Source organism: Cucurbita maxima, unplaced genomic scaffold, assembly GCF_002738345.1.
Source record: "Cucurbita maxima cultivar Rimu unplaced genomic scaffold, Cmax_1.0 Cma_Scf00026, whole genome shotgun sequence".
Lineage (NCBI taxonomy): Eukaryota > Viridiplantae > Streptophyta > Magnoliopsida > Cucurbitales > Cucurbitaceae > Cucurbita > Cucurbita maxima.
In genome coordinates this window covers 2,210,011-2,222,221 of record NW_019272042.1, presented here as the reverse complement: position 1 = coordinate 2,222,221, position 12,211 = coordinate 2,210,011, and the positions used below count along the sequence as shown (strand labels likewise).

General features: G+C 40.0%; 2 protein-coding genes across 6 annotated transcripts; one reads left to right on the top strand and one right to left on the bottom strand.

The window, feature by feature from the left end:
- Positions 1 to 342: 342 nt before the first annotated feature.
- LOC111499230 lies at positions 343 to 4,723 on the top strand. Of its 5 annotated transcripts, none has more exons than XM_023150768.1 (8): positions 343 to 535; positions 1,133 to 1,223; positions 1,379 to 1,546; positions 1,621 to 1,694; positions 1,788 to 2,252; positions 2,483 to 3,028; positions 3,115 to 3,327; positions 3,793 to 4,723. In XM_023150768.1, exons 3-8 carry the CDS (start codon positions 1,459 to 1,461, stop codon positions 4,432 to 4,434), a joined length of 2,028 nt encoding a protein of 675 aa, XP_023006536.1. In that variant the 5' UTR covers positions 343 to 535; positions 1,133 to 1,223; positions 1,379 to 1,458; the 3' UTR covers positions 4,435 to 4,723. The 5 variants fall into 5 exon arrangements, with proteins under 5 accessions (XP_023006536.1, XP_023006534.1, XP_023006533.1 ...); XM_023150766.1 differs by having other exon boundaries at positions 1,368 to 1,546; XM_023150765.1 differs by lacking the exon at positions 1,133 to 1,223.
- A 1,243-nt stretch (positions 4,724 to 5,966) lies between these two features.
- On the bottom strand, positions 5,967 to 9,634 carry LOC111499252 (polygalacturonase At1g48100-like). Its single transcript, XM_023150797.1, has 6 exons — positions 9,116 to 9,634; positions 8,863 to 9,030; positions 8,066 to 8,110; positions 7,758 to 7,965; positions 7,600 to 7,681; positions 5,967 to 6,699 (listed from the first exon to the last, which is right to left on the bottom strand). Exons 1-6 carry the CDS (start codon positions 9,599 to 9,601, stop codon positions 6,198 to 6,200), a joined length of 1,491 nt encoding a protein of 496 aa, XP_023006565.1. The 5' UTR covers positions 9,602 to 9,634; the 3' UTR covers positions 5,967 to 6,197.
- Between the last annotated feature and the right edge of the window lie 2,577 nt (positions 9,635 to 12,211).

The following is a 12,211-nucleotide window of genomic DNA, read 5'->3' as shown; positions in this document are numbered from 1 at the left end:
GGCCTATAATAGTGGCAAATTTGTAATTCCAAAAGGTCATTAGGGGTATTATCGTCAACCATATAATTTCAAAGAACTCTAATGATCTGCCACGTAGAACCTTAGTCCAGCCCATTGGGTTCACTAGTGGTAAAATTGTAATTTCAGAAAGTCATTAGGGGTATTTTAGTCAGCCATTGTAATTTCAAAAATTAGATCAGCCACGTTGGCCTAGTCCAGTCTATTGGGTTTATTAGTGGCAAAATTGTAATTTCAGAAAGTCATTAGGGGTATTTTAGTCAACGAGGGATACGCTGCGTAGAGCCTTGGAATCTCCTCTTTCTTTACACACGCAAAATACCGCCCTCCCAAATTCCCCCCCTTCTTCTTCTTCTTCTTCTTCTTCTTCTTCCTCTTCCTCCCCTCGCGGTTAGGGTTTCTTCTTCATCCCTTCCCATCTTGCAGAAACCCCGGCCCTTTTCTTCTTAATTCTCAATCTCAATCTCTGTCTCCACCGCTGTAGAGCTTTTCCATGGCTCCAATTACCTTTTCTCTGGTAGTATTTCACTCTCTCCCCTGCTCTTTACTTCTCTGTAATCGCCCCTTTCTCTTCCTTTTCAAATTTCTATCATCTTTCGTTTTCCTTGCCTGATTCTGTTTTTGAATGTTTCTTTACGCGATGACTAATTGGGAGTTCGAATTTTCTTGTTCTGTCGATTTCTTATGGTGGAAATTTCCTTGGAAAGTAACTTTACTCGATGTGTTTTGATTTTGAGCTGTGTTCTTGTTATATTCAATTGGACTTTGGTTGGTAGTTTGTTTTGTTTTACTTGATTGTGTTTCTCGAGGTATTGGATGAGCAAGTGGATGTTTGACTTAGATTCCAGTATTTTACTATTAATTACTTTTACTTCTCGGTAAGTTTTGATGTTCAGGGACTTGAGTCAAGGACGAGTCTTTTATCTGGTCGTTTAGTCAACTAAATAGTGGCTCTGACTTGCTGCTGCCTTCTTCCCCGTAATTGCTAACCTTATCTTGTAGGTTGTTAGAAGAAGTCATTCATTTGAGTTTCTTTGTTATTTGCCATCAGGGTTGTAGTTTATTTTCATTTTAGTGGGGTTTTTAAAGTTAATAAGACCATTTGTTTTTTTAGACCATCCGTTGAAACTTGCTTCGTTGGAGTCCGGTTCTTGATTGTACGAAGTCAGAAATCCTTTATACGGAGTCTGTCATTTAATTGCTTGGTATAATTGCTCCCTTGTTTCCGGTACTTTGGATTTGGAATGCTCAATATGTTTTATTTTCTGCTTATCTTGAATAATTCTGTTTGAGTACAACTTCTAATTTTTTATCTTTTGTTCTCTTTTTGGGCCTCGCGTTGGGTTCAGATGTTCTGTAGATTCTCTCAGTCTTGATTTCACTTTGAAGGCATCAAATCGAGCAATATTTGATAAATCTGTTTCTTGAGCCAAGTGAAACATGTACAGTGAAGGAGCCACCCCTGAGTTTATTTTTGATCAGGGTGTTTATTATCCTACTGCCGCCAATTATGGTTATTACTGTACAGGTATTCTTCACGAACATATGAAGTAGCAATTTAAATGATGTTATGATGACTTACTTGTGTCTTGACTGTTATAGGATTTGAATCACCTGGCGAATGGGAGGACCATTCTCGGATTTTTGGTTTAGATGGTCCAGATATCCAATACGCAGTGAGTAATAGATATTTGCATTTTATATTTTCTTGCTTGAGCACCCCAACTTAAACTTTGTTTTTTATGGCCTTATTTTCTCTCTTGTTCCAGGGTGCTCAAAATGAGAATTCATCTTATGTATATTATACGCCAAGCTATGGATATGCACAGTCTCAATACAACCCGTATAATCCTTACATACATGGTGCTGTGATAGGACCAGATGGTTCATATCTAGGGGCCCAACAATATTACACCATTCCTTCTTACGACAGCTCCGTTCCTTCTCCTGCTTATGTCCCTGTTATTGTCCAGCCAGATATTGTCCCCAATAGTTCCATCGGCTTGATTGACCCTTCAATCAATAGATCGAATGGAAATGGAAGAATACAAAAAAATGAGAGTTCTGGAAGCTATTCTAGTAACCCTTCCAAACCTGCTGTAGACCAGAGAAATTCTTTTGCAAGGTTATCAGAAGTGCCAAGAGCAAATGTTGGTCCAAGTAAGCAAAGTTCAACACTTGGTAGCATTTCTGCTGGTAGTCATGCTGGATCAGTTTCATCACGTGTTTTTCAGGTAAAACATGTTTTTCTTGTATTGTAGGTAATTTTTTTGTACTTGCTTGGAAGGAATTTTCATGGTCCATGCTGTTTCTTATGGTTTGATTTGTTTATTGTTGCAGCGAGTATGGTTGAGATGATCTATTCAATTAGTTTTACACAGTAGATGTTGTGTGCATGTGCAAATTTATTTTCACTTTCAGTGACTAATGGAACTTTTTGGGATTTTGAAATTTGAGCTTACAGGGTAGGGGTGCTTATGGTTCACTTCAACCAGTAGATGACATTTCAAATGGAAAGGTTGTGTCTCAACATAGTCAATTGAGAGTACCTCGTCCTACCAATAATGCCTTTTCTGACTTTCGATCAAGTGCTCATGGACAGGCTGTGATCCCTAAACATCAGCCTAAGGTTCAAGTTGGTAGAGTTCTGGATAGTGCAAATGGTAATCCAGATGCTTTAAGTGAGCAGAATCGAGGTCCTAGAATCAGTAGATCTAAAACCCAACTGGTTCTGAAGGCCTACACAACCAAGGCTGGAGATGGTAATGCAGATGGAAACATTATTATCTACACAGATCAATATAATAAGGATGATTTTCCTATTGAATATGCGGATGCAAAATTTTTTGTAATAAAATCTTACAGTGAGGATGATGTTCACAAGAGCATTAAGTATAATGTTTGGTCGTCTACTCCCAATGGGAATAAGAAACTGAATTTTGCATACGAAGATGCACGGAGAATAGTTTCAGCAAAATCAAGAAGCTGTCCTGTATTCCTATTTTTCTCTGTAAGTTCATTGTTTCTTTTCAGATTTTGTGATATTAAATATTCTTTTTTCCTTTGAGGTTTTTGATTTAATTCCTTTCTATATAGGTCAATGCTAGTGGTCAGTTCTGTGGTGTAGCAGAGATGGTTAGCCCTGTGGACTTCAGCAGGGATATGGATTTCTGGCAGCAGGATAAATGGAATGGAAGCTTCCCTGTTAAGTGGCACATTATCAAAGATGTGCCAAACAACTATTTTAGGCATGTCATTTTGGAGAATAATGAGAACAAACCCGTTACTAATAGCAGAGATACTCAAGAGGTAAGTAGATTTGTTATTTTCTATCCAGTCCAGTAGTATCTTTATTCGTAGAAAATATTTCTTCGATTAATTCGGCGGCATATCATCCATTTTCTTATGTTCTGTTTAGGGGAGTAATTTGGATATCTTGCCACCCTCTGATAGGTTACATTTGCATTCATAAGTCTTGTGGATTGATCAAACTTCTTGTGGATGTGATTCTATTGAAGCGATTATGGAAAGCATAGCCTTGCTACTTGGTGTTCTTTTTTGATGCCGAAACTGTTAGTAGAGGAGTGAAGTGCCAATATTTTGGAAGTTTGATGTTGTGTTCCTTGATAATTTGATTTGATTGGCATCGTACTCTAGAATTGATCTACTATCTAGTTAGTAGCGTAACTAAGTGCCAGTACTTGTTTTCCAACAGTCAAATTGGTTCTAACTTCTTTCAAACAATATGTTAACTAATTATATTTTCTTTTGCAGATACCGTTTAAAAAAGGTCTGGAGATGCTAAAATTATTCAAGAGTCATACATTAAAGACCTCTTTACTCGACGACTTCATTTATTATGAAAACCGTCAGAAGATCATGCAGGAGGAGAAAGCAAGGTTGGTTATTAGAAGGCTTGAGCGCCCATATTTCGTACCTGCATTAAATCATAGTCGACAGCTAAATTGTGTAATTGAGCTGCCTTTGAGAGATGATAAGAACCTCGACAAGACCAATGATGGTTTGAGGGTGTTGGATCGGAGTGTAGCCTCGAGAGCTGAGCAGCATGTCTACTCAAATCCTGGCAATACTGGTGCTGTGGTAGTGAAGGAAAATCCCCCCAAGCACGATGTTGACGAAAAAGTTGATGATTCGTTGACTCTGAAGATGGAATCACTTGAAATTGGCCAGAAAGTGGCTGAGAAGCCTTTGGAGGCCACACCAGGTGCTGCGAGTGATGCAAATTCCAAGCACGCTGCTGAAGTTGTCACTGTAGGCTCAATGCCAATCGAAGTTAATGGATATAACACTGAAACTTATGATGTTTTGACGGTGGGAACCATTCCGCTCGATCCTAAAGCTCTGCAGCTTTGCAAAGAAGATGCATTTCTCAAAAATGGGTCCCAACACAACTGATGGAGATACTCGAAAACGGTATACTGGAAAATTTCGGGCAGCCTTAGACGCTATTATCGCGACTGTCTTCGTTTATTTGGCCAATGTTGTGATGTAGAGGGTGGTTGTTTGCTGGGTTTCTTCTTTGTGCCATGTTGATGTTTTACTAAAGCAATTGAAATTTCCAAATGTATTATCAGCCGCTTCATCATTTCCCCATACATCTTAAATATAATGTTGTGAAAATTTGTTTTGAAGTTGAACTACCAAAGGAATCTTCTTTTTTGTAATTAATGAGCGTTGATTCTGAGATCTTTTGTTGCAAGTTTGGGAGGGAAGAAGACAGGGATATAAGTTAGCAACTAATTTATCTACTTAGAATTTAATATTTTAGGGTATAATTAGAAGGTTGTTATACCACATCTTGTCGAGGATTGTTGGGAGAGGGTCACACATTAGCTAATTAAGAGGAAAATTATGAGTTTATAAGTAACGAATACTATTTCCATTGGTATGAGGTTTTTCCATTGGTACGAGGTCTTTTGACAAAACTAAAAGTAAAATCATGAGAGATTATGTTCAAAGGATTATGCTAAAAAAGGAAAACATCATGATGTTTAACATGGTATAAGAGTGTGTTCTTAATTTAGTCGTGCTAACTAAAAGTGTTGAAAAAAAATGTTGTGAGCCTCAAAGATATCGTCAAAAGTGACCAAGTGTTGAACAAAGAGTGTTTCTTTGTTCATACCTCTAAAAAAGGAGTCGAGACCCAATTAACGGGGAGAGGAGTCTAACATTGGCTAACTAATGAGAGAATCATGGATTTATATAAGTAAGATACATTTTGAGAAACCAAAAGCAAATTCATGAGAGCTTACGTTCAAAGTGGACAATATCATACTATTGTAGAGAGTCATGATTTCTAATATATCTATCGCATTTGAGTGATTGAAAAGAGATTCTTCATCATTGCATAGCTTGATCCTTGAGTCAACCGGTTCAAACTTGTTCCTATAGAGTCTAAACAGCTAGAGTGCATGCCCGGCTACCCGATAATTCACACTCAGGAAGTAGTTCAATGGAAAGGCTTCAGTCACTCGAGTATGTTTTCAGACCCTTTGGGTTATCATCTCTCTGTTTTGAAGTCTGATCCCAGAAGGGTTGGCTGTGTTGTCCATTTTCAGTGTAATTGGTGGGGATGAATTTGCATTCCACCATCTTCATATTTGTTTGAATGTTGTAAGCCCCACCATTATCCCAAATTGAGTGGACATTATTCACCCACGACTAACAGATATTATCCTCTTTGCGTTTTTTCTTTTGCACTTTCCTTTAAGGTATTTAAAACGCGTCGGCAAGAGAGAGGTTTCTACACTCTTATAAATAATGCTTCGTTCTCCTCTTCAACCAGTGTGGGATCTCACAACCCACCTCCTTCGAAACCCCGCGTTCTCGCTCTTCTCTCTAATCGATGTGAGATCTCACAATTAGGAATACCATAGAAACAAACAATGAAGCGACAATGTCCGCCTCATCTGCTTGTTCTAATGATGTCAGACTATATTCTATTGGTTGCTTATAGACATTCAGTCCCTTAACTCACTTATACATCTCAACAAGAGAAAGACTCAATCTTTATTCTACATTCTACAACAGGGCATCACATCACTCAATATGGGAAGCTTAAAAACAAACCCAGAAAGGGATGAACTTGGAGCCTAAGCCACAATAAACAAGACCCATTTGCTCAAAATGGCTCTTGCCTGGCTCTGCTGTGGCACTCTTTAGCAGCTATATTCAGGGGTCTCTGCAACATTCTGAGGCTCACCCTCTTGCAAGCAATCAATGGGAGGAATGGTCAATGTCTTCTGAATCCCAAATGCATTCCAACAAAAAGGATCTTCCACCAGCTCGCCTTCATGTGGCAGCAACTCTACTTCAGACATGGTAATGTTTGTGCAGGCCACTGTGTCACTGCAAGCAAAGTGAACTGGAGTGTTCCTCACGTCGTATGTTCCTTTGATGTTCTTGTACAATACCTGGTTCACAAACACAGCTGATGTCTGGTTCAGACAATCCTTTGTTAAGCAGTAGTATTGGTCTACTATGATGCAGTTCCTAACATTCTCCATTTGTATGTTCTCGAACGAGATGTCGCTCACTGAGCCCGACCCTCCTTGCCATGTCTTGATCCTTACACCGTTGTCTGATTCTCTGATCACTGCGTTTCTTACTGTTATGTTGGATACACATGCCTTGGAATTGTGGACTCCCAGGCTCCCTATGCTGCTCTTTTCCAAAACCAAACATACAACCATTAGTTACACTATGTTTGATTGTGTTAAGAAGAAGAAGTGGAGATTGACATTGTTGGTTTATAATAGCCGAAGCCCACCACTAGTAGATATTGTCCTCTTTGGGCTTCCATTTGAGGTCTTAAAATGCGTCTACCAAGGAGAGGTTTCCACACCCTTATAAGAAATGTTTTGTTCCTCTCCTCTTTGGGCTTTCATTTGAGGTTTTAAAATGCGTCTACCAAGGAGAGGTTTCCACACCCTAATAAGGAATGTTTTGTTCCTCTCTCCCTTTGATGTGGCATCTCATAATCCACCCCTCTTGGAGCCAGCGTCCTCACTAGCACATCGCCCGGTATTTGGCTCTTATACCATTTATAATAGCTCAAGCCCATCGCTAGTAGATATTGTCCGCTTAGGTCTGTTACATATCGCCGTCAGCCTCACGGTTTTAGAACGCATCTGTTAGGGAGAGGTTTTCCACACCCTTATAAGAAATGTTTCGTTCCTCTCTCCAACCGATTGTGAAGAGTAACAAAACATTTCTTATAAGGGTGTGGAAACCTCTCCCTAACAGATGCATTTTAAAACCTTAAGGGGAAGTCCAAAAGGGAAAACCAAAGATGACAATATCTGTTAGCGGTGGGTTTGGGCTATTACAAAGGGTATTAGAGCCAGACACAAGGCGGTGTGCCAGCGAGGACGCTAGTCTCCCAAGGGGGTGAATTGTGAGATCCCACATCGGTTGGAGAGGGGAACGAAACAATCCTTATAAGGGTGTGAAAACCTCTCCCTAACAGACACATTTTAAAATCTTGAGGTGAAGCTCGAAAGGGAAAACCCAAAGAGACAATATCTGCTAGCGGTAGGTTTGAGTTGTTACAGTTGGTACCTAATTCCATGACCCGGCCCACAAGTGACGCCTTCAATGTCCACATTGGTACAGCCAGGCCCAATTGAAATGCAGTCATCACCTATGTTTTCAAACCATATCAGCAAAATAAAGGTTGATGGTTGAAAGGAGCAAGGCATTGATTCAAAGTTGGATACCATTGGATATGATGGAGTTGTATATTCCAACCCCCTTGGTATCCTGTATGTGGATGCCATCAGTGTTGGGACTGAGCTTTGGGGAAGATATTGATAGCTTTTGTATAAGAACATCTTCACAGCCATCAAATTTTATATGGAACTGTGGACTGTTTTGGATTCTCAACCCACTCACTGCCAAATTGGTGCTCATGAAGAATCTTATCAGCTGAAAAACCCAAATGAGGTCATAATTCAGCCACCCTTTGTGGTTCATATGTATTGGGTGAAGATTGAAAATGTGCTTTTTGTATTCTTTGTATTCTCACCGCAGGGCTGTCACATGGTCCGGGGAGAGTCGACCCATTTGGACCCTGCAAGGAACAGTTAAGTCGTTACAGTCCAAGCCCACTGCTAGCAGATATTGTCTTCTTTTGACTCTTCCTAAAGATTTTTAAAACCTTGTTTCCACATCCTTATAAGGAATGTTTCGTTTCCCTTTCCAACTAATTGTGAGAACCCAAATCAGTTGGAGAGATGAACGAAATATTCCTTATAAGAGCGTGGAAACCTCTTCCTAGTAGATGCGTTTTAAAACCATGAAGTTGACGGCGATATGTAACGGGCCAAAGTGGACAATATTTGTTAGTAGTGGGTTTGAGCTGTTACAAATGGTATGAGAGCGGGCGGTGTGTCAGTGAGGATGTTGGGCCCCCAAAGGGGTGGATTGTGAGATCCCACATCGGTTGGAGAGGGGAACGAAACATTGCTTATAAGGGTGTGGAAACCTTCTCCAATCGATGTGGGACCCCGCAATCCACCCCTTTGGGGCCAGCGTCTTTGATGGCACACTGCCTCGTGTTCACCTTCCTTCGGAGCTCAGCCTCCTCGTTGGCACATCGCCCGGTGTTTTGACTTTGATACCATTTGTAACAACTCCAGCCCACCACCAGTAGATATTGTCTTCTTTAAGCTTTCCTTTACGGACTTTCCCCTCAAGATTTTTAATACACGTCTACTAGGGAGAGGTTTTCACACCCTTTATAAAGACGGTAGGATCCCACATAAAGAAAGAGATATTCAAGAGTAAACAAAAAGTGAAGTGAAATAAATGCAATGTAGGTACCCTATGTGGTTTGCATGGCAACTCCCACCATTTCTGGCCATTCCCTTCAATGGTTCCACTTCCAGTCAATGTCATTTGATCCAACCTGTAAAACACAAGCCATTGTCTCGGACTGTCCGTTTTCAGCCACGACTCCGGTCCATCCGGTGGCATCAGGGTCCCATCCACCTACTTATAAGTTCCCGAATGAATTCTACTTAAAAAGTCATTCCAAACCGATCTAAAAATTCAAAATTGAAATAGCACTACTGACCTTAAACACGAGTCCCGGTTCGCAAGGTCCGGTAAAGATAGTTGAAGTAATTTTAAAGCAACGATCCGAAGGAACTAAAAGAGTGGCAGATTCTACAGCACAGGCTGCTTTCCATGCTGCCCTGAAGGCAGCAGTGTCATCAGCACAACCATCCCCAACTGCTCCAAAATCAGTGACATCAAACACACAGTCAGCAGTGGAGTTTCCAGGATCATCAGGATAAGGATCAGCTGGCACTGAAGGAGCTGGCTCAGCTGGAGGTGCTGACTCAGCTGGAGTCGAAGGAGCTGACTCAGCTGGACTAGAAGGAACTGCCTCCTCCGGTGGTGAATAAGGCGGCGGTGCATCAGAACAAGGGTCTTCACCAGGCTTCTGTGTCCTTTGTCCCTTATGAAAATGGTACCTTCCATGAACATTGCTACAGTTTTGCACCAACACAATGGCTGTAATCCAAGCCATTACAATGAGAGCCCCATTGAACTCCATGGAACCTTAAGCTATGGCTGGACAGAAGCTTTATATATATATATATATAGAAAGAAAAGTACTAACCTGTAGAAAGAGAACACGTGTCGACCGATGTGAAGGGGAGGGTATTATAGTAAAAAATGATATGTTATATGGCTGCAGTTCATTTGCATGGAATGAACATGGCAGGTCCTGAGAGAGAGATCTCAGGCTCTGTTGGATTCGGAGCACTTTTGGTCGGTTGACGTCGTAAAAGTAACAAATTAGTCCTTAAACTTTTGGATGTAATAATTTAGTCTCTGTACTTTTAAAAGAGGAGTCCACTGTATTTAATCTTAACCATCAACTAATGGCTCTAGTCTTGGTAAATTGACAACTTTCTAACAGTTGTACGTCGAGTTTGATATATCAAATGTCTACTTAATATCCTTGTATGAGTTCACAATCACTATACGAGATGAATCTTGGTTTGGTGAATTGAAGTTGGCTTTAGGTGTAGTAGGACTCCTAGTTACTGTGTGCGATTGTATACTGAGGAGCTCTTCGTTGGTTGTTGGAACTGCGAGCGTTTTCCTTCCACTCCCTTCATCGTGGCATGAGGCTAGACAAATTGTTGATTGAAGAATAGAGACCAAATTGTTACATAATAAAATTCAGGTCATGTTCGAGACTAAATTGTTACATATTAAAACTTAAGGACTAAGTTATTACTTTGATGAAAGTTCAAGGACCAAAAGTGTTGTTTTTTTTTTAGATACGTGTTTATGACAGAAGATCTGTAACACCCTAAGTTCACCGCTAGCACATATTGTCTTCTTTGGACTTGGGCTTCCCCTCAAGGTTTTTAAAACGTGTTTGATAGGGAGAGATTTCCACACCCTTATAAAGAATGTTTGATTTTCCTCTCCCACTGATGTGGGATCTAACAACCCATCTCCTTTGGGGGCTTAGGGTCCTAGCTAGCACTCGTTCCTTTCTCCAATCGACATGGGACTCCTCCATCCATCTCCCTTTGGAGCCCAACATCCTTGCTGGTAAACTAACTCATGTCCACCCTCTTCGGGACTCAGCCTCCTCACTGACACATTGCCCAATTTCTGACTTGTGGGATCTCACAAAATCAGTCGAGAAGGGGAGGTGAAATACCGACAACAAAGCCGAGATGGCGGGTGGGTAGGGAGTGTAGGCGTTTGTAGACCAGAAAATTGATGTGAAAAAGAATGGTAAGTGCAAAAAGTGAGAAAGAAAAGGTAATATGGAGAGAGGGGCAGAGTTTGAGTCTCGTGATTGTATCTTGTTTTGTTGTTTAGCTTTTGTGGTATTTGCCTGTGTTCACGTTTTGGTTTCAAATCTGTATATTCTTCTATGGAATTATAATCCTTCCTCCTCACGGGCTGCTCTTTTCAAATCTCGTGGTTCTCCAACTTCCATCTGTCAAAAAAAGGCCAAAAGGAACTTCCGTTTTTGAAACAACCGTCGTACGGGTTAGATTTGGATGGAAATTGAGATTTGAAATAGGCGTCTACTTGTTAGATTTGGATGGAACTTGAGATTTGAAATGGGCGTGACCGTGACTCAGAATGACGTGTATTGGGTAGTGCTCTTAATCTCGACCTTCATTCAACATTCTCATAGATTTTTACTCTAAAATATTTTTTGTTAGAGATATTTTTGGAGAAGTGACAAAAGTTGGGGGTGTTTTAGTAATTTGGCTAGAGAGAAATGAAATTGGGTTGAGCAAAGTCTCTGTCTTGGTAATTTAATAAATGATATATCACGTGTAGAGAAAAAGGAGAATGGCTTTGTAATTTGTGCAAGTGTTTTGGGGAAGAGAATGATAGAAAGATGACACGTTTCAAAGCTCGTGATAGAAAGATGACACGTTTCAGAGCTTAAGTTGGGGAATCACAATTACACAGTTAAAAGGTGTTTTGGGTATAGAATTAAATTGTCAAATCTTAAGTTGTTTAGTCTAATATTGAGATTTAAAAAGTAGTGTTTGAGTTGCAAAATGGAGCAATAAAGTCTACTTTATTTTAAAGTTATATACATTTATTTTTGGATACGTATAAATGAGATAACGGTGGTTCTTAATTGAAACGAGTAAAAGTAAGGCTCTAATTGAATACTCGCGATCCTGGAATATATCCTAGAAAGACTTGGCTTTGATGCATTCCCATCTCTCATGTGCATAACATGCTAACACGTTTTTTGGTACGTATTCAGAATTTAAGTGACCTTCTAAGTGAGAGAATGCAAAGAATGAGACTAAAATATTTTGAATATGTAAGATGAATTTAAGATAACTCTTAGTCCTTGCCATCTATTTTAATTCTCCGCCCTCCAAATAGGGTAGTACAAGACCTATCTAGCTAACAAGGAGAAATCTCTCCCCATTTCCTCCCTCATTCTCATTCTCCATTTAAACCGGAGTTTCTACAAGACCTATCCTACAGCTTCAATAAACATCTCTACCTCTAAACCGGAGTTTCCATGAGCTCCTACCTTGCATGGTAAATAAATATCTCTACCTCTATTGTGGAAACTCCTACCTTGCATGGTAAATAAATATATCTACCCTCTCTCGTAAGAATATATGCTTTAATCATTTTTTTAGTTCAATAATAC

Coding starts and splice junctions, on each gene's coding strand:
- LOC111499252 (XM_023150797.1), bottom strand. CDS start 9,601: ATGGAGTTCAATGGGGCTCTCATTGTAATGGCTTGGATTACAGCCATT. Junction 9,031..9,115: donor AACCGGGACTCGTGTTTAAG/GTCAGTAGTGCT, acceptor ACTTATAAGTAG/GTGGATGGGACCCTGATGCC. Junction 7,966..8,065: donor GACCATGTGACAGCCCTGCG/GTGAGAATACAA, acceptor TGGGTTTTTCAG/CTGATAAGATTCTTCATGAG.
- LOC111499230 (XM_023150765.1), top strand. CDS start 1,459: ATGTACAGTGAAGGAGCCACCCCTGAGTTTATTTTTGATCAGGGTGTT. Junction 2,253..2,482: donor TTTCATCACGTGTTTTTCAG/GTAAAACATGTT, acceptor TTGAGCTTACAG/GGTAGGGGTGCTTATGGTTC. Junction 3,328..3,792: donor ATAGCAGAGATACTCAAGAG/GTAAGTAGATTT, acceptor TTTCTTTTGCAG/ATACCGTTTAAAAAAGGTCT.